At 47.0% G+C, this 21,373-nt stretch overlaps 1 protein-coding gene across 5 annotated transcripts in view; it reads right to left on the reverse strand.

Annotated features, from left to right (window-relative positions):
* CHL1 (cell adhesion molecule L1 like) overlaps positions 1–21,373 on the reverse strand; it is a 221,904-nt gene that overhangs the window by 78,572 nt on the left and 121,959 nt on the right. For all 5 annotated transcript variants that reach the window (XM_075321748.1, XM_075321747.1, XM_075321751.1 and 2 more), the window contains 7 exons: positions 13,370–13,501; positions 11,637–11,780; positions 8,689–8,800; positions 7,417–7,583; positions 7,177–7,333; positions 3,862–3,986; positions 2,403–2,504 (listed from right to left, as the gene is read on the reverse strand). In XM_075321748.1, coding sequence (XP_075177863.1) covers positions 2,403–2,504; positions 3,862–3,986; positions 7,177–7,333; positions 7,417–7,583; positions 8,689–8,800; positions 11,637–11,780; positions 13,370–13,501 — 939 coding nt within the window. The remainder of the gene's footprint in view (positions 1–2,402; positions 2,505–3,861; positions 3,987–7,176; positions 7,334–7,416; positions 7,584–8,688; positions 8,801–11,636; positions 11,781–13,369; positions 13,502–21,373) is intronic.

Raw genomic sequence — 21,373 nt, forward strand, 5'->3', positions numbered from 1 at the left:
AATCGCTTATCGGTGTCACACGCAACGGCATCGCTAATGCGGCCGGATGTGCGTCACAAATTCCGTGACCCCAACGACTCCGCATTAGCGATGTTGCAGCGTGTAAAGCCCCCTTTATTGCTTCTATTATTACTACTCTACAGGTCTGCTATTTTTTGGGAAACTGTTGACTGGGAAACTGATTGTGCCATCCTTCATTGCAGACTTCTACATGTCTCCAAGTCCTGAAGCTGTCACTTATGTTACATTTTTCGGAATATACAACATCCTCACGCTGAAGAATATCTGAAGGAACTCAATACAATTGTCAATTTGTCATCACTTTCTTAGGCGGGCTTTGCACGTTGCGACATCGCAAGCCGATACTGCGATGTCGCACGTGATAGTCACCGCCCCCGTCGCAGCAGTGATATCTTGTGATTCCTGGCGTTGCGAACATTATCGCTACGCCAGCTTCACATGCACTCACCTGTCCTGCGACGTCGCTCTGGCTGGCGTCCCACCTCCTTCCTAAGGGGGTGGGTCGTACAATATCAGAGCGACGTCACACGGCAGGCGGCCAATAGAAGCGGAGGGGCGGAGATGAGCGGGACGTAAACATCCCGCCCACCTTCTTCCTTCCGTATAGCCGCTGGCGGCAGGTAAGGTGATGTTCCTCGCTCCTGCGGCTTCATACACAGCGATGTGTGCTGCCGCAGGAACGAGGAACAACATCGTACCTGTTGCGGTAGCGTAATTTTGAAAAAGTCGGAGCCTACACCGATGATACAATAACGACGCTTTTGCGCTCGTTAATCGTATCATCTAGGATTTACACACTACGATGTCGAAAGTGACGCTGGATGAGCGTCACTTTCGATTTGACCCCACCGACATCGCACGTGCGATGTTGCAACGTGCAAAGCCGCCCTTAGACCGAGTTCACATATCCAGTAATAATCCGTTAGAATGGATTCATTAGCAATCCGAAGGTGAAAAATTTGTGCAAACACAACGTTTTTGACCATTTTGAAAAAAAATCATTTTTTCATTTTGCAGGATCCGTTTTTTAACATGGGAGTCTATGGAATACCAATCCATTAACTGATTGCTATTTAGTCATGCGTTTTTCTCTTATTTGTAAAGGATCAGTTCTTTGCTTTCTGGATCAGTTTCAAATTGAAGCTAAGTAGCAATGGATTAATGGATCTGTTTCCATAGATGGAGCCAGCAAAAATCAATTTTTCAAAATGGACATGAAAATTGTGTTTGCACAACTTTTTTGCCAATGGATTGCTGCTGGATCCGTTCTAACAGATGATTCCTGTACATGTGAACATAGCCTGTAACATGGCAGAAGGTATGTATTATGAAGGTAGTGTAAATCTGGATGTCCGCTCTGGTACTTGTAGTGTCACGCAGCTTATTAGAGTATACCATGGACATTTTGCCGGATAGGCGGAGAGACAGGCAGGTCTGGCTAGCCATATACCTCCATCCATGGGTGTGTCTCATATTATTAAAATGGTGTCTGTTTATTTGACACATGTTCAGTGTGTGGAGGCTGATATGCCTCCAGAAAGGAACCTCTGGGAGAGGGGTTGTGTGTACTGACCGGGATCAGTGAGTGGAGATGGAGATACCTCCATTGGGATACTTCTGAGGAGAATGGGTATCTGAAACTACTTGGGCGTACTACCTCTGTCCATGGGTGTGTTTCATATTGTTAAAAAGATGTCTATTTGTTTGACACATGTTCAGTGTGTGGAGGCTGCTATGCCTCCAGAGAGGAACTTCTGGGAGAGGGGTTGTGTGTAGTGACCGGGATCAGTGAGTGGAGACGAAGATACCTCCACTGGGATACATCTAAGGAGAAGCGGTATCCGAGCCTGTTCGGGAGTACTACCTCCATCCATGGGTGTGTCTCATATTGTTAAAATTGTGTCTGTTTGTTTCACACATGTTCAGTGTGTAAAGGTTGATATGCCTCCAGAGAGTAACCTCTGAGAGAGGGGTTGCGTGTACTGACTGGGATCAGTGATTGGTGAGGGAGATACCTCAACTGGGATACTTCTGAGGAGAAGAGGTATCTGAACTGTTTGGGTATATCGCGAGTTGAATGGACTGTATACTGTATGTGTGTCCTGTGAAGCCAAATGAAAGCTTGTCAGTTTTGTTTATGTGCTGTATAATCATCCGGCTGACCTATTTAACTAAGAAGTGGTCCTATCATTATTTTGTGGAGCAAACAGAGTGAGTGACCCCATCACAAGCCTGAGACTCTTCATTGGCACTCATGGTTCAGACTTTCAATGAGCGGCACCATTTAGACCTGAGCATCCCCCGATACTGACTTGGGCATAAGTTGGCTCTTTATGAAAATTTATGAATAAAAGAGAAATATAACAATAATAGTAACATACCAGAAATAGGGCTATTGTGACTGTCACCAGGTGTCCAGGACAATGTAATGCTTCGGTCCTGCTTTTCCAAAAGCTGCACATTTTCAGGCGGCATTGGAACATCTATGAAGAAAGAAATTCTTGAAGAAATATGAACAATATGGATTACCTATGCAGCTGAACTAAAGTTTTTCAGTACTTATCAACTCTATTAGAAAGTTGAAAACTCTCTTTTTGCTGCTATTTTGTCCTTCTAAGAGGCACCATATTTTTCCTTAGCATAAAAAAAATCATATGCACATGTCGGTACAATGTGGGCTCATAGCAAGCTATAGGTAACATACTACTTATTTTTATGACAGAAACATAATACAGATGCACACATGAGATCTGTCAGCACAAAATATGACTGTTCAAACCAAGCACATGCAGTTGGTGAACCCTTGGCGTGTCAAAACCCTTCAGTGCATTTTCAAACCGATTTGTTTTCCATGAGCCTTTGCACTCCATTGGCTTTTGTAAAGTCAGAGGAGATACATGAGTAGTTGGGAAGGGAAACTGAACTGCTTGGCGATGTCGAGTGTGCACTGAGCGCCTCTGCTTGGTTTGGAAAGGAATTTTGTGCTGATGTCTCTGCAAAGATGCTGACTTATTCAACCCCCTGGCCGGGTCACGTCCTCCCCCGCACTTCTCCAGCCATCCACGTGTGCTGCTGCCTCCTTCCCCTCCTAGGCCCTGGTCAAGCTGCACAAGGTTCCCAGGAGTGACCCTAAGACGCGTGTGCACTGACCCTCCTCTTAAAGGGTCGGAGTGCTATTTCCGGGAAATGCCTCTCAGCCTATGGCTGACAGACACAGTGTATTTAAGGCACCCTCCCATTAGGGGAAGTGCCAGCGCAACACATTCAGTTAGTCAGTATGCCAGTCTGCTAGCTAGTTGTCAGGTCCCGTTAACCCTCTGTCTGTCTCCAGAACATGCCTTCCCATACCTGTGTGCCCCTGCCATGCCCACCATTCCTGTCCATACCCACCTATTCAGCCTGCCTCAGTCAACCCATCTGTACCCATCTATTCCTGTGTCCATCACCTGCTCTGGGGGTCAGCTGACACAGTCCCGGTCACTGCCCTGGAAGTGGTACCTGGCGTCCGCTTCATGATGGTATAGTTAAGCCCCACTAATGGGCAAGCCTGGGTCCCCCTGTGGTCCAGTGGTTCCTGCTCGCTGCCTCTAAACCGGTTGTGAGCGTTACACTCCCATTACATGCATATTCCCATCTTAGACATTTATGGTATTATGGTATCCACAATTCAGAAATGTCTGATAAATAGGTGTGGTGCCCAGATGTGGGACCCTATCTCAAGAATGAGACCCTGTCTGATGAGACTGGCAATGGAAATGTGGCCATGTGTCTCTCTCCACTCACTTCTGTGGGACCTCTGACAATCATTCAGTACATTTTGAATCAGGATACGGAAAATACCTCGCACAGTTAGATGACTCTCAGCTTCCATTGAGTCCAGCCAAGTATTGCCAATGCACCTATAGGTTCCTCCGTCTTCCCAGTTTACGTCATTTATAGTCAAAGTGTTTGATTTCACTTGTATTCTGTATTCAATAAACAACACAAAGTGTAAGGTAACACACACAAAAAGAGAAAATATCCTAGTCCACCAAAGCCAATAAATAATGTTTTATCAAATGGCTATAATAGACATGGCAAGATGTCAACCAGCCCTGTAATGAGCAGGGTTACATTTTTTTTTTTATAGAGAACCTGACAGCTGATATATGCTGCCCGATTTACATGCAGATAGATCTGTATGATATCACCCAGGTATGTTTGACCGAAACGCGTATCACAGAAAAAAGTCTTTAAAAACTGCCGAGGACCAGTTACACTGGTGAGTAGTCAGACAGACAGGCCCTTGCGATTTTTTGCCATCTGCTGCCGGTGACTGACAGGTCTCTCCCTGCATGTGTGAATAAGGCCACCGGGGACCCACTTCTTCGACTAGTGTCCAGTGCAGCTTTTAAAGTCTGTTTTTGTCTGAAACGTGTTTCTGTGTGAAACATAGATGGCTGAAATAATACAGCCAGCGCCTGACACATTCTCTAAGGCTACTTTCACACCTCCGGCTTTTGCAATGCGGCACAATCCGGCACTTTGCAGGAAAACCGCAACCGTTTTTTTTTGCTGCCGGTTGCGTTTTTCCTGCATAGACTTTAATTAGTGCCGCATTGTGCCGCATGGGCTTGCGTTCGGTCCGGTTTTTGCCGCATGCGGCAGATTTAGCCGATGCGGCGGCCGGATGGAACGTTCCCTGCTACGTTTTTTGCTCCGGCAAAAAAAAACCGCATCGCGCCGCATCCGGCCGATGCGGCGCTTTTCCCAATGCATCCCTATGGATGCCGGATGCGGCACGATGCGGCAAAAACCGCATCCGGCCGCCGCATGCGGTTTTTGCCACTGCGCATGCTCAGTAGCATGCCGCAAGCGGCAAAAACCGGACCGGCCGCATGTAAAAAACTTATGCAAAGGATGCGGTGTTTTCACCGCATCCGTTGCATAGGCTTCACAGCCGGATTGAGCCGCACGGCTCAAACCGGATGTGTGAAAGTAGCCTTACACTGTATTTTTTTGCAAAGGGCTTGATACTTTGCTTTTGTTTCATTTATAGAAATAGACTGGCTGTAGAACCCATCGTTGCCTAGGATAGTAACTAAGCGTTTCTCTGTCTCTCTCCCACTCTCTGTCTCTTTCTGTCTCTCGCTGTCTGTCTCATTGTCTGTCTCTCTCTGTCTGCTGTCTCTCTATCCATGTTTGTCTCTCTGTCTGTCTCTATCCATCTCTCTCTGTCTCTGTCTGTCTCATTGTCTGTCTCATTGTCTGTCTCTCTCTGTCTGCTGTCTCTCTATCCATGTTTGTCTCTCTCTCTGTCTCTGTCTGTCTCATTGTCTCTCTCTCTCTGTCTGTGTCTCTCTTTATTCATCTCTGTCTCTCTGTCTGTCTCTATCCATCTCTCTCTGTCTGTCTCCCTGTCTGTCTCTTTCTCTATCCATCTCTCTGTCTTCCTCCATGTCTGCCTCTCTCTCTGTCTCTCTCTGTCTTTCTCTGTCTGTCTCTCTATCCGTCTCGCCACAGAAATCATATTACCATACACATAAGATTCTTATACTAAAAATGTCCTCTGTTGCCTATAGCATCAATCACTGCTCCTATTAATGACCTGTAAACATAGTCTATGATTTTCCCTGAAACAAGTGAGGTGTCTGTGCGAAATTTCGTGATTGTAAATGCGACCGTGCGGATTCCTTTAACGGACATACACACACACACACACACACACACACACACACACACACACATACATATGTGACGCCCCTGGACTATCAGGTCGTCACAGGGTATGGCACACTCTGCCCTCCTGTGCAGTATCCACCTCCTTCTTGGTTTTGGGTCCCCAACTACATGGTGTTGCCTACATCAGCTAATCAAAACCCTAGATACACCCTTCACCACACCCACCAAACACACCAGTAGACGACTTGAGTGGAATAGAGTCGCCCACCTGGTGGGGTTGGAGAAGGGAGGTCAGGAGTGTCAGGAGTAGAGAGTCGAGTTTGAGAAGTGAAAGTGAGAGGAGGTCAGGAGCAGGGCTCCTGGGAAACAGTGTAGGTAGCAGACGGTGGTCTGGGCCTAGAGGAGCTGGACCCACAGTTGCAGGGGATCGTGGCAAGGGGCAAGGATCTGTCGAGGAGGACAGCCAGCGGCCTTGCACCATCACCGTGCTGGGACCAAGGTACGACAGGATACGTGGACCCTAGGTCGGGGAGTAGCTTCAGGCAACCCGATAATTTACACGAGGAGAACGGAGTCTTCAAGAGCCGTTCCCATCCGCTCCAAAAATTGGGGTACTAGCGCAACGAGGGGGATAGGACTTTCCACTCAAAACGGTCCAGAAAATCCCAAGTGTGAATCCTGAGAGCAAGCTCCCACACTTAGCCAGTTTTATACTACCGGGACCACCAAAGAAGTAAACTGAGTGCCAGGAGGCAGGTCACGGATCACCAGGCAACACCATTGGGGATGGGACCCAAACTAAACTCCTCTCAGCGGCAGCGGTATACAGAACTTTGGTTTATCCAGTTGTCGGTGTCAGCTTATTGGACTGAGTGAGTACACAAGTGACCCCATTGCACCCAACGGCACTCCCCCACCATCACCAAACCCTGGGGTATTCCCCCTGCCCGTGGAGGGTCGCAACACCTGGCTGCCCCATTCCATCATCCCCGGGTACTCCCAACTGCAGCGGTGGTACTCCTAATTACCACATACCACGGGTGGCGTCACAAACTTAATAACCTCCCTTGTAAATACCCCCTTCATTTCGAGTGGCCGCACGACCCCCGGGTCCGGAGACCCTCGAGCCACCGAGCACCCGGATCCGAGCAGCTCGGCTGCTGGCACGGGGGCGGCACACATACACATACATACACACAAACACACACATACATATACTCAGCTTTATATATTAGATTTTAACATTTGGCTTTCAAATATTGGAATCTATAAAAACTATTAAAGCATCTTAAAAGTCCTGTTTGATGGGACTGTTCTTAAAAAGAAGAGGGGCTTCTCAACATTTACATAAAAAAGTGTTTAGGACATTCCTAGGTGGACCAATGATGGGGTGTAAAATATCATGTTGAATGTTCAGATTCTGATCACACATAGACCTGCACAATCACACTGACAAAAAATATTTTGAAGTTTCGCCAAGTAGGTTACAATTACCTTTTGTTGACTTTTTGGAGCTCCTGTCCATCTTTTAACCAGGTAATCCTCAGAGAAGAACACAGGTGAGGATCACATTGAATGCGACATGTCAATGCTATAGAGTGCCATCTCCTAATCCATGGATTCTCAGGGGACACGAAACCTTTTGTAGGCTCTAATCAAGAAACATGGAGATAAGATTATTGCATCAACCTGTAAATCTGTAAAGGAAAACACTGTGTAATGAATATTTCATACCTCGAAGTAGGAGTTTTGCTTTAATTGAAGTGCTTCCTTTAGTGTTTGACACCTCGCATGTATATAAGCCAGCGTCCTCTGCTTTTAGATCCCGAATATGAAGTGTCCCGTTGGTGTCTATTATGTACCGGCCACTTTTCGGTTGGACTATTCTCTTCCCATGATGCCTAATAGAAATACACTTTACTAAATTGCGTTCTCGAAAACAGTCTCTTACTGATTCATATTTTTTTGGTGCATCAAGAGTTAAGATCTCTTTACTTGCTGGTAGTTCCTGTTTACTGCAGTCTCAGGGGCAGCTGGTTTGTGAGCACTCCCCTCCACTTTAAATAGTCACATGTTCCATCACCTGATGCCGGTTATAGAATTTATTTCTGAACTGACCGCTGTGGAGGGAGGAAGTCTCTGGAAGCTGCTGGAGCCCTGTCATTTGCAGCCCTGGTGTTTGGCTGCAATTTTGGTGTATATCCTTTTGTCCATGTTTCCCTGTCTGTCTTCCTTCCTGTGTTTGATTATTGCAGTGGTGAAGTCTAGTGCACTCACGGGCCTCTGCACTATTCAGGGTGCCTGTAGAGACAGCAAGGGACTAGGCACATGACAGTGGCGAGGGGATGGCCCCGTATAGGGACATTAGGGATCTCAGGCTTCAGACACAGGTCAGTGTCAGGAGGTGACCCATCTCCCCTCTGCCTACCAATAGGGCCTTCATACTGTTACCATCCCAATTGTAACCCCTGTATTGAGCAGTGCACCGTGTGTCCCCTTCTCGAGCGTAACAGACATAGTGATAGGGAATTTAGAGTGTGAGCCCCAATGGGGACAGTGATGATAATGTCTGTAAAGTGCTGTGAAATTAATAGAGCTAAATAAGTGAGTTAAAATAAATCTTCCTTAGCGTGTTAAGACCCCCATACATAGTAGATAAAAGTAGGACAAACTCGTCAATTTTGGTGGGATTAACTATCCATCTAATGTATAGGAGGCTCTGGATTCCCTTGTTCCGCATAGAGATAAGTTGCTGACAGAGGAGTGTCTCGAACAGAGAAGACAGCAGTGTTTAGCCAACTGTTCCTGCCTATGGGGGAGTTGGGAGATATCTAATGTGCATGGCCAAGTTAAATCTCACAGTTTCTAGGACCCCTTAGAAAATTTTATACAAATGCTACAGCTGAAATGTCCACTTATTCATCTATATCAAACAGGCGACCTCATTTTCATATTGTACATTATGTTTCTTCAAGTACAATAATAGGCTAAAGAAAATTCACTTACCAGATCACATCAGCCACAGGAAAGGCAAAACTACTGCAAAGCAATGAGACGTTTTGTCCCCACACTGCTGTGTATGTCTTGTTCTCTTGGGTGAATATTAATGGTACAATATCTATGCGAGGAAAAAAATAGTCAAGATCAAGAAACATAAAATAATAATGACTAAAAGGGCAAAAAATATATAGGATAAATATTGCTAGGGCTAATAATACCGATACATGTTGCAAATTATTATAGGAGTGTCCACTACTAGTACAACCCCTTCTCATTCCCCATATTTCCCACTGTTAAAATAATATAATAATAATATTTATTCATTTATATAGCGCTTTCAATTCCTCAGCGCTTTACATACAATGGCAACACTGTCCCCATTGGGGCTCACAATCCAGGTTCCCTATGAGTATGTTTTTGGAGTGTGGGATGAAACCAGAGGAAACCCACGCAAACACAGGGAGAAGATACAAACTCCTTGCAGATGGTGTCCTTGGTGGGATTTGAACCCAGGACCCCAGTGCTGCAAGACTACAGTGCTAACCACTGAGCCACCGTGCCGCACTTATACTCCAGTCCGGTGTCGGCGCTGTTCCAGCGGTGTCAGCACGTGCTCTCCCAGGGCTCATGTGAGGTTGTAACATCATGTGAGCGCTGCAGGCAATTAGTGTTGTCTTGACTCTCTCCACCTTCAGACAAATCGAGCATCGAAAAGTGAGTGGTTGTCGCTCACATTTCCTTGATTACTTATTCGTCTAAAGCAGGGCCTGTCTGGCAAATTTCGGCCTGAGGGGCAAGCACAAAGCAGTGACCCATGTTTAGTGGCCTTTACTTATTGACTCGGATTGATTAAAGTGGTTGTTATTTTATTCCTAAATTTCTATCTACCTAATGTAATAATCTAATCTTTTTTTTCTAACAAATTTTTAGAAAAACATCTAGTGGAATCTTGTGACTGTGTAATGTTCTTCTCAGTGCACAGTGACAGTGCACTCCCTTGCTGGCTTTGATCAGAAGTGACATCACTTATAGGTGTGGTGCTGGTCATTGCTCACTCGTTCTTTACTTACAATGTGCACTGGCAGAGCGCTGTGTTGCCCCCTTGTCACTTCTAATCAGAGCTGCTGAGGGAGTGCACTGTCATGGTGCACAGAGAAGAATACGTTAGAATTGATAATTGATAGTAGAGCACGGATTAGCCCAGCCCCTGAAATAGAGGCCACTGTTGATGCTTCTATTTCCTGTTTGCTCTGCTCCCAGCTCCTTCACCTGTTGCACATTTTTCCTTTTTGCTCATGTTTTTTTTGTGCTGAATAAGCTCTGTCCGCTCTCCTAATTGGTGCCCTGTTTCGTTCAAGCGCCACTCTAGCATTTTTTTTATTGTTTTTTTTCAGCGTGGGAGTAGGGGTTTAAATCTAAGTCCCCTGCCTTTGGCTTTATACTCACCCAACGGCATCTTCACCTTTTACCAAAGCCGCTCCTGTCCGACAGCGGCGCGCCACCTTGTACGAGCAGGTCACAAGTTGCCAGAGATTGACCGGAGCAACATACGAATAACAGATGAATATGGCGACAACTTTGTATCAGACACGGGACTTAGCTTGAAATCACCACTTCAGCGCTGAACAAAAAAAACAAAAAATGCTGGAGTGGTGCTTTTCATCATGGGAGAAGTGGGCCCAGATTGGCTGTTGCTCGAGCCCACAGGCCACTGGTAACCAGCATGATGCAGTTATTGGGGGATGTCCTCTACCCCATCACTGCTAAGATTTATGTGTGTAGCTAATGTACAGATTGGGGGCCGGGCCACCAGAGGATCCTCCGGTTTTTTTTCTGTCCCTCCCAGATGCTCCTTTCCACAAGGAAGAAGATGCAGCCAAGTGCTCCCTCCACTTTAGCAGATACCGCTCACAGTTTAGAGCAGTGCCGGTCCCCGGCGGCCTTAATCCGCTGCTTGGTGATCTCTATCCCTATGCCCACCTATATGACACCAATTAGCGATGATCAACGAGCGCAAAAACGTGAAAAATCGTTGCTCGTTGACACGTCACTCCTTTCCCAAATATCGTTGCTGCTGCAGGCACGATGTTGTTCGTCGTTCCTACGGCATCACACATCGCTATGTGTGACACCGCAGGAACGACGAACATGTCCTTACCTGCGTCCACCGGCAATGAGGAAGGAAGGAGGTGGGCGGCATGTTCCGGCCGCTCATCTCCGCCCCTCCGCTTCTATTGGATGGCTGCCATGTGAAGTCGCTGTGACGCCGCACGAACCGCACCCTTAGAAAGGAGGCGGATCGCCGGCCAGAACGACGTCGCAGGGCAGGTAAGTTCGTGTGACGGGGGTTAGCGATGTTGTGCGCCATGGGCAGTGATTTGCCCATGTCGCACAACCGATGGGGGCGGGTACGCTCGCTAGCAATATCGGTACCGATATCGCAGCGTGTAAAGTACCCTTTAGACCAGGAAAATCAATTACATATTCACGACAAGTGAAGAGTGTTTTAAAAGGGGGTTCCGGCCTACTCTATAAGTCAGAGTCGAGGGTCACTACAAATAGATCTGGTAGACCAAGCACCTAATTGTATCTTATGGTCTTCCATTCATTTGAATTCTTGCCATGTAATACTACATTTGCCCAGTAGTGGTCACTGTAGGACACATGTGCCGACACTTGAGTGCCCAAGAAATAACGCAAGGCTTTCATTCACCTTGGATTATAGTCGGCCAAGACTGTCCAACTAACTAGTGTGCACGGAGGCCTCCTACCCTAACATTGGATGTCAAAGAAGATAAGTATTGGGGAATTAGTATTCACATGATTTAGTGTGCAGGTAGTGGCTTACTCCGCTCTCTCCATAGAGAATGCACCAATCCTTGGCCGGGCAAGTGAACATTTATAATTATTTTCATATGGTGTTTCATGGATGGAAATAATTGAGGACAACATACCTATAACATCAATGTTGGCGGTGGTGAGGGTGGTCCCGTGCTTGTTTGATGCTTCACATTGATACACTGCACTGTCCGATAACTCAAGCGAGTGAATGAACATTATGCCTCCTATCATCTTATGATTCTGGGGAAGTGTTTCTCCTTTATGTGAAGAAAAAAAAAACAAAAACAAAACATTTTTAACAAATCTCAATTACTAAGAATCATTGAAAAGATCTGAAAGTTCTGTGGAGAGAACGCAAAGAAAACAGGAAAGAACAATGTGACCCTGAAGGGGTAATTAATTATGCCTTACATTAATATGGCCATAAAGTCTTTTACAAAGTTACTATTTTCCATAGACTGATTATAGGCTGCTGAAAATGGATGTCTGTAATCTGCTAAGAGCAAGATTCTTACAGGGGTTGTCAACTACCAGGACAGCTCCTTCTGATTCCACATGTTGCCCCATGTAAAATAATAAAGCTTATACTCACATCCCATACCGGCACCGTTCCAGCACTGTCCAGGCTTGCGGTATCGGGGCTAACGTGGAGTTGTGATGTCAAGCGAGCCTCACGTCCAATCACCACTGGCCTCTGTCTCCCCGCCTTCGGACCAAACATATTAAACAGGAAGTGAGAGCTGAGTCTGAGCTCAATTCCTGTTGATTGTTTGTTTGGTTCGAAGGTGGAAAGGCAAAGGTTGGCTGTGGTTGGACATTACAACCGCACATGAGCACCTGTATCATGAGCCTGAACGCCACTGCAATGGTGCCGGTATGGGAGGTGAGTATAGGCTTTATTATTTTACCTGGGGGAAGCATGGGAAGAACCCCTTTAAGTTCTCTAGTCCTGATTGTTATCGTAGAACTCCATCCTGTAATATCAGTATTTTGAAGTGACGGCTGTAATATTGTAATAGAAAGTTTCTAATCATTAATACAATATAAACTCTTTTATTTTAAAGGACAACACCTTTCCATATGCCCAGGTCTGTTCTCATTTGGATGATGTCCTGGGAGTTTTTTTGGGTACCATTATGGCACATGGAAGAGATGAGCAGTATGATATGTGATGCCCTAGTACAGCATCCAGTTGGGTCCGTGGCAGTCAGTATGCTATGAAGAGCACCCCATGTTGTCCAGTAACCTTCTATTACATAGTCACATTTTCATAGTCAAATGCAGCAGTATCAGAAGTCTGTAACCTTTTACATTGGCTGAGAATGGAAATGTTTGTAGAAGGGTCATCAAGAAATATCCCCTTTAAAGGAGGTCTGTCCCTATTGCCAACAATACTATATATGTGACACAAAGAATATTTAAAGAGAAGTGGTCACCATGAAAATGCAGCCCAATCTGCAGACATCATGTTGTAGAGCAGGAGGAGCTGAGCAGATTGCTATATAGTTTTGTGAAAAAAGATTTAGTATAATCTGTATTTTCATCATTTAAATCTTTCTTTCTGGGATTTTCAGTCGAGTGGGCGGTCCTATCAGTGATTGACAGCTCTCTCTGTATGCACACTTATACAATGAAAGCTCTCAGTCACTGATAGGACCGCCCACTGGACCAATAAAGAAAGGTTTACATGGAATTCATGCTACCTACTGCAGAAGAAGGATACAAAGTGCTGACAGAGTTCCATTAATATTACTTTTATCCTTAGTTATTGAAAATGAAATAATATATGAAGCAAAGTATTCAAATGTAACATAAGATACTTTCAGTTAATAGTTCTTGGTTTTACTTTTCATAGGGATTCCATTTTTTTGCCACTGGATTTCAGGTTCAGGCGTCCCTGCGGCTGAACAGTTCAGGATAACCTCGGATCCTACTCCTTGTATAGAGCTCTTTAGCATTTTTTCCCACCTTGGAGGCTCTAAAATTAGAAAACAAAAAGGTAAAGACAGTGATGTAACCAGAAAACAATACATTATACATGGTCTACATCTTACAGGTAAATGAAGAGCGGAAAACTGTTTTAAATAAGAGGACAATGGTCAGGGCCGGATTAAGGTTGGTGGGGGCCCCTGGGCAGAAAATCTGGTGGGGGCCCCATAAACGTTAACATTTTTAGCCATAACAGTAGAGCGCGAACTGTAGCATTTAGATATAAATTTAATGAACATTTATCTTCTCCTGTTCTGCCACATTCAGATTTACAGGACTACAATACAGATACAGTCCAGGATCACTCACAGCCGTCACTTATACACACACAGTACAATACAGATACAGTCCAGAATCACTCACAGCAGTCACTTATACACACACAGTACAATACAGATACAGTCCAGGATCACTCACAGCCGTCACTTATACACACACAGTACAATACAGATACAGTCCAGGATCACTCACAGCAGTCACTTATACACACACAGTACAATACAGATACAGTCCAGGATAACTCACAGCAGTCACTTATACACACAGTACAATACAGATACAGTCCAGGATCACTCACAGCAGTCACTTATATACACAGTACAATACAGATACAGTCCAGGATCACTCACAGCAGTCACTTATATACACACAGTACAATACAGATACAGTCCAGGATCACTCACAGCAGTCACTTATATACACACAGTACAATACAGATACAGTCCAGAATCACTCACATCCGTCACTTATACACACACAGTACAATACAGATACAGTCCAGGATAACTCACAGCTGTCACCCATACACACAGTACAATACAGATACAGTCCAGGATCACGCACAGCAGTCACTTATATACACACAGTACAATACAGATACAGTCCAGGATCACTCACAGCAGTCACTTATATACACACAGTACAATACAGATACAGTCCAGAATCACTCACAGCAGTCACTTATATACACACAGTACAATACAGATACAGTCCAGAATCACTCACAGCAGTCACTTATATACACACAGTACAATACAGATACAGTCCAGAATCACTCACAGCAGTCACTTATATACACACAGTACAATACAGATACAGTCCAGAATCACTCACAGCAGTCACTTATATACATACAGTACAATACAGATACAGTCCAGGATCACTCACAGCAGTCACTTATATACACACAGTACAATACAGATACAGTCCAGAATCACTCACAGCAGTCACTTATACACACACAGTACAATACAGATACAGTCCAGGATCACTCACAGCAGTCACTTATACACACACAGTACAATACAGATACAGTCCAGGATAACTCACAGCTGTCACCCATACACACAGTACAATACAGATACAGTCCAGGATCACGCACAGCAGTCACTTATATACACACAGTACAATACAGATACAGTCCAGAATCACTCACAGCAGTCACTTATACACACACAGTACAATACAGATACAGTCCAGGATCACTCACAGCCGTCACTTATACACACAGTACAATACAGATACAGTCCAGGATCACTCACAGCCGTCACTTATACACACAGTACAATACAGACACAGTCCAGAATCACTCACAGCCGTCACTTATACACACAGTACAATACAGACACAGTCCAGGATCACTCACAGCCGTCACTTATACACAGTACAATACAGATACAGTCCAGGATCACTCACAGCCGTCACTTATACACAGTACAATACAGATACAGTCCAGGATCACTCACAGCAGTCACTTATACACACAGTACAATACAGATACAGTCCAGGATCACTCACAGCAGTCACTTATACACACAGTACAATACAGATACAGTCCAGGATCACTCACAGCAGTCACTTATACACAGAAAGTAGAGTTACTCACATATTTTTTTATTCATCCCAATGTTAAGGCAGCCAGGGCCGGCTCCAGGTTTTTGTGGTCCCCGGTTGAGTCTCAGTGGACCCCATCCACACACAGACACGCACATACACATACAGGCATACGTACATATACATATTTGAAGACAAATTCACAAAAATACATTTAAACAGACAAATATATGCACAGTCATATACACTGACATACATACAGACACAGACGCATTACAGGTGTTAATATGGAGAAGTCACAAGCAGCATCACTCACCTCTCCCGCTTGTTTCCAGCTCCTCCAGGACATGTGGCTGTGTTGCATGATGGCCATCAATAACAGACATGACTGCACACCATGCACACTGACACAGCACTGCTGTATATACATCACAGGAGGGGCTAGGGCCTACAATATATACATTACAGGAGGGGGCATAGATGTTGCTGGAGTGGCAAACAGCTCTGGTGGCGTACACATTACTGGGATGGGTGGCTTAGCGCTCTGGGGTGCCGCACAGACTGCTCTGATTCATATACACACACACACACAGCTCTGCTTCACACACACACACAGCTCTGCTTCACACACACACACAGCTCTGCTTCACACACACACACAGCTCTGCTTCACACACACACAGCTCTGCTTCACACACACACAGCTCTGCTTCACACACACACACAGCTCTGCTTCACACACACACAGCTCTGCTTCACACACACACACACAGCTCTGCTTCACACACACACACAGCTCTGCTTCACACACACACACAGCTCTGCTTCACACACACACAGCTCTGCTTCACACACACACACAGCTCTGCTTCACACACACACAGCTCTGCTTCACACACACACACACAGCTCTGTTTCACACACACAGCTCTGTTTCACACACACACAGCTCTGTTTCACACACACACAGCTCTGTTTCACACACACACAGCTCTGTTTCACACACACACAGCTCTGCTTCACACACACACAGCTCTGCTTCACACACACACACACAGCTCTGCTTCACACACACACAGCTCTGCTTCACACACACACACAGCTCTGCTTCACACACACACAGCTCTGCTTCACACACACACACAGCTCTGCTTCACACACACACAGCTCTGTTTCACACACACACAGCTCTGTTTCACACACACACACAGCTCTGTTTCACACACACACAGCTCTGTTTCACACACACACACACAGCTCTGCTTCACACACACACACACAGCTCTGCTTCACACACACACACACACAGCTCTGCTTCACACACACACACACAGCTCTGCTTCACACACACACACACAGCTCTGCTTCACACACACACACAGCTCTGCTTCACACACACACACAGCTCTGCTTCACACACACACAGCTCTGCTTCACACACACACACAGCTCTGCTTCACACACACACAGCTCTGCTTCACACACACACACACAGCTCTGTTTCACACACACAGCTCTGTTTCACACACACACAGCTCTGTTTCACACACACACAGCTCTGTTTCACACACACACAGCTCTGTTTCACACACACACAGCTCTGCTTCACACACACACAGCTCTGCTTCACACACACACACACACACAGCTCTGCTTCACACACACACAGCTCTGCTTCACACACACACACAGCTCTGCTTCACACACACACAGCTCTGCTTCACACACACACACAGCTCTGTTTCACACACACACAGCTCTGTTTCACACACACACAGCTCTGTTTCACACACACACACAGCTCTGTTTCACACACACACAGCTCTGTTTCACACACACAGCTCTGCTTCACACACACACACACAGCTCTGCTTCACACACACACACACACAGCTCTGCTTCACACACACAGCTCTGCTTCACACACACACACACAGCTCTGCTTCACACACACACAGCTCTGCTTCACACACACACAGCTCTGCTTCACACACACACAGCTCTGTTTCACACACACACAGCTCTGTTTCACACACACACAGCTCTGTTTCACACACACACAGCTCTGTTTCACACACACACAGCTCTGTTTCACACACACACAGCTCTTTTTCACACACACACAGCTCTGTTTCACACACACACACACACAGCTCTGTTTCACACACACACAGCTCTGTTTCACACACACACACAGCTGTTTCACACACACACAGCTCTGTTTCACACACACACAGCTCTGCTTCACACACACACACACACAGCTCTGCTTCACACACACACACACACACAGCTCTGCTTCACACACACACACACACAGCTCTGCTTCACACACACACACACAGCTCTGCTTCACACACACACACAGCTCTGCTTCACACACACACACACAGCTCTGTTTCTCTCTCACACACACACACACACACACACACAGCTCTGTTTCTCACACACACACACACAGCTCTGTTTCTCACACACACACACACACACACACACACACACACACACACACACACACACACAGCTCTGTTTCTCACACACACACACACAGCTCTGCTTCACACACCACACATCTTTCTTCAGCTCTGCCCTTACCTGCTCTGATGCCATCCTCCTGCTGCTCCGGTATAGGCCGCCGTCCTCCTGCTGCTGTTCCGGTGCCGCGGCCATCCTCCTGCTCCGGTGAGTCTCCTCTCCTGGCCACGGTGCCGGTCTTCTCATATGTGGCCGCGGCGCCGGTCTTCTCATCCGCGGCCGCGACGCCGGTCTTCTCATCAGCGGCCGCGGCAGCGTCCTGCTGTGACATCCGCGGCCGCGGCGGCGTCCTGCTGTGACATCCGCGGCCGCGGCAGCGTCCTGCTGTGACATCCGCGGCCGTGGCGGCGTCCTGCTGTGACATCCGCGGCCGCGGCGGCGTCGTGCTGTGACATCCGCGGCCGCGTCCTGCTGTGACATCCGCGGCCGCGTCTTGCTGTGACATCCGCGGCCGCGGCGGCGTCCTGCTGTGACGGCCGCGGCATTGGACCCCGCAGCAGAGCAGGGAGCAGGCATACCTATGACCCCGGAAGTACAAACTACTTCCGGGGTCAATCAGCGTCCTGCGCCCGCAGATACAAATAAATGTAGGTGCGCGCACCTCCCCCCCCCCCCGAAAACACAGCTGATTTATTAGACTGTCTTTACGGAGGGGGAGAGGGTGTGAAGAAGAAAAAAAAAAATTGCTGACGGGTGGCAAGTATGGCCCTGGTGGTGGGGGCCCCCTTGGAAGCTCTGATGGTGGGGGCCCCGGGGCTGAAGCCCCGCCTGCCCCGCCTATAATCCGGCCCTGACAATGGTTAAAATGAGCAGCACCTTCCCGGGATGGATTAGGTTCTGACACCCTCATTCAAATATCCTAATAAGACATTATATCATTTTTATACTTGGGGGTCCTATCTATCTATCTATCTATCTATCTATCCCTCTATCTATCTATCTACCACCTAACATGGGGAAAATAAGTATTTGATACACTGCCAATTTTACAAGATTTCCCACCTACAAAGAATGGAGAGGTCTGTAATTTTTATCATAGCTACACGTCAGCTGTGACAGACAGAATCCCCCCCCAAAAAATACAGAAAAATCACATTGTGTGATTATTAAATAATTAGTTTGCATTTTATTGCTTGAAATAAGTATTTGTTCACCTACCAACCAGTAAGAATTCTGGCTCCCACAGACCTGTTATTTTTTCTTAAAGAAGCTCCTACTCTGTACTCATTGCACCTGTTTGAACTTGTTACCTGTATAAAAGACCCCTGTCCACACACTCAATCACACTCCAACCTCTCCACCATGGCCAAGACCAAAGAGCTGTCTAAGGACACCAGTGACAAAATGGTGGACTCCTGCACAAGGCTGGGATGAGCTACAGGATAATAGGCAAGCAGCTTGGTGAAAGGCAACAACTGTTGGTGCAATTATTAGAAAATGGAAGAAACACAAGATGAATGTCAGTCTTAAGGGGGCTTTACATGCTGCGATATCGCTAACGATTTATCGTCGGGGTCACGGTGTTTGTGACGCACATCTGGCGTCATTAGCGGCATCGCAGCGTGTAACACGTACGAGCGACCTTAAACGATCGCAAAAGACTCAAAAATCTTTGGTTTTGGAGAGGTCGTCCAAACACCAATAATCGTTGTCTCGTACGTAGCAATGTTGTTCGTCGTTCCTGTGGCATCACACATCGCTATGTGTGACACCGCAGGAGCGACAAACATCTCCTTACCTGCCTCCACCGGCAATGAGGAAGGAAAAAGGTGGGCGGGATGTTATGTCCCGCTCATCTCCGCCCCTCCGCTTCTATTGGCCGGCCACTTAGTGACGCCGCAGTATTGTCGCTGTGACGCCGAACGCACCTCCCCCTTGAAGGAGGGATTGTTCGGTGGTCACAGCAACGTCGCTGCACAGGTATGTGCGTGTGGCGCTGCCGTAGCGATAATGTTCGCTACGGCAGCGATCACCACATATCGCTCGTACGACGGTGGCGGGTGCTATCGCGCTCGACATTGCTATCGATGTCGCAACGTGTAAAGCAACCTTTACTCAATCTGGGGCTCCATATAAGATCTTGATTTGTGAGTTACCAATGATTCAGAGAAAGGTCAGCAATCAGCCCAGAACTGCATGGGATGACCTGGTCAATAACTTGAAGAGAGCTGGGACCACTGTCTCAGAGATTACCATTAGTAACATATTATGCTTTCATGGACTAAATTTCTGAAGGGCACGTAACATCCCCCTACTCACGCCAGCACATGTCCAGACCTGTTTGAACTTTGCTAATGATCATTAGGATGATCCAGAGGAAGCATGGGAGAAGGTCATGTGGTCAGATAAGACCAAAATAGAACTTTTTAGTATCAACTTCTCTCACTGTGTTTGGAGGAAGAAGAAGGATGAGTACAACCCCAAGAACACTGTCCCAAGTGTAAAGCATAATTTGGGGATGATTTCTGCAAAGTGGACAGGATAACTGGATCGTATTGAAGGGAGGATGGATGGGGTCAAGTATCGTGAGATTTTGGCCAACAGCCTCCATCCCTCAGTAATGTCATTGAAGATGGGTCATGGCTGGGTCTTCAGCATGACAATGACCCAAAACACACAACAAGGGCAACTAAAGAGTGGCTTCTTAAAGGGGTGGTTCACCCATTTTTTTAATTTTCTGTATGAGCTATACTTACCTTTCTAGGCGTCTTCTCCATTGGCTTGTGTTTCCAGTTCTGGCACTGAGCGGCGCTATCCTGCACGCTCAGTGCCAGTCACATGACCCCCTGGAGCTGTGGCCGCCGGCATCCTCTGACGTCCCGGCATTTCCGGGCTCTCAAACAAGACGGGTACGTCACAGGATGCCGGCGCCACTCAGATTGAGTGACAGGGCTGTGGGCGGTGACTACCGCACGTCACAGCCCAGCATCGAGGGGAGGAGCCGGAGGACGTCACTGTGGAGCCGCGTCCTGCAGAGAGGCTGAGACACGGGGCGCCAGGGTGCAGTACAGGGGGGGGGTCTTTAGCTGAATCCCCCCCTGCACGTAAGTATGTGATCACACTGTCCACCCGCCCGCTCTGCTGCGATGTCAGGAGAGCGGCCGGTGTCGGACAGTGTGATCATCTGCTCCTCCCAGCAGCAAGACACTGGCAGGCATGTCACCGCTGTGCTCTGCCATCTGTCCTGCTGCATGGGACCAACTGTCTGCACTCTGTCACCTGCACCACAAGTCACAGAGTGGAGACAGTTGGTGACAGAGCACCTCTGCCCCTCCCCCCTGTTCTTTCCCCACTCTCTTCTCTCCCCCCACTCTTCTCCCCCTCCCCTCTTCCCCCTCTTCTCTGCCCCCTCTTATCCCTCTCTCCCCTCTTATCCCTCTCTCCCCTCCCCTCTCTTTTCCCTCGCTCTCTTCCCCCCCGCTCTCTTTTCCTCCCCCCTCGCTCTCTTTTCCTCCCCCCTGCGCTCTCTTTTCCTCACCCCTCGCTCTCTTTT

This window comes from Anomaloglossus baeobatrachus, chromosome 8, assembly GCF_048569485.1.
Source record: "Anomaloglossus baeobatrachus isolate aAnoBae1 chromosome 8, aAnoBae1.hap1, whole genome shotgun sequence".
Lineage (NCBI taxonomy): Eukaryota > Metazoa > Chordata > Amphibia > Anura > Aromobatidae > Anomaloglossus > Anomaloglossus baeobatrachus.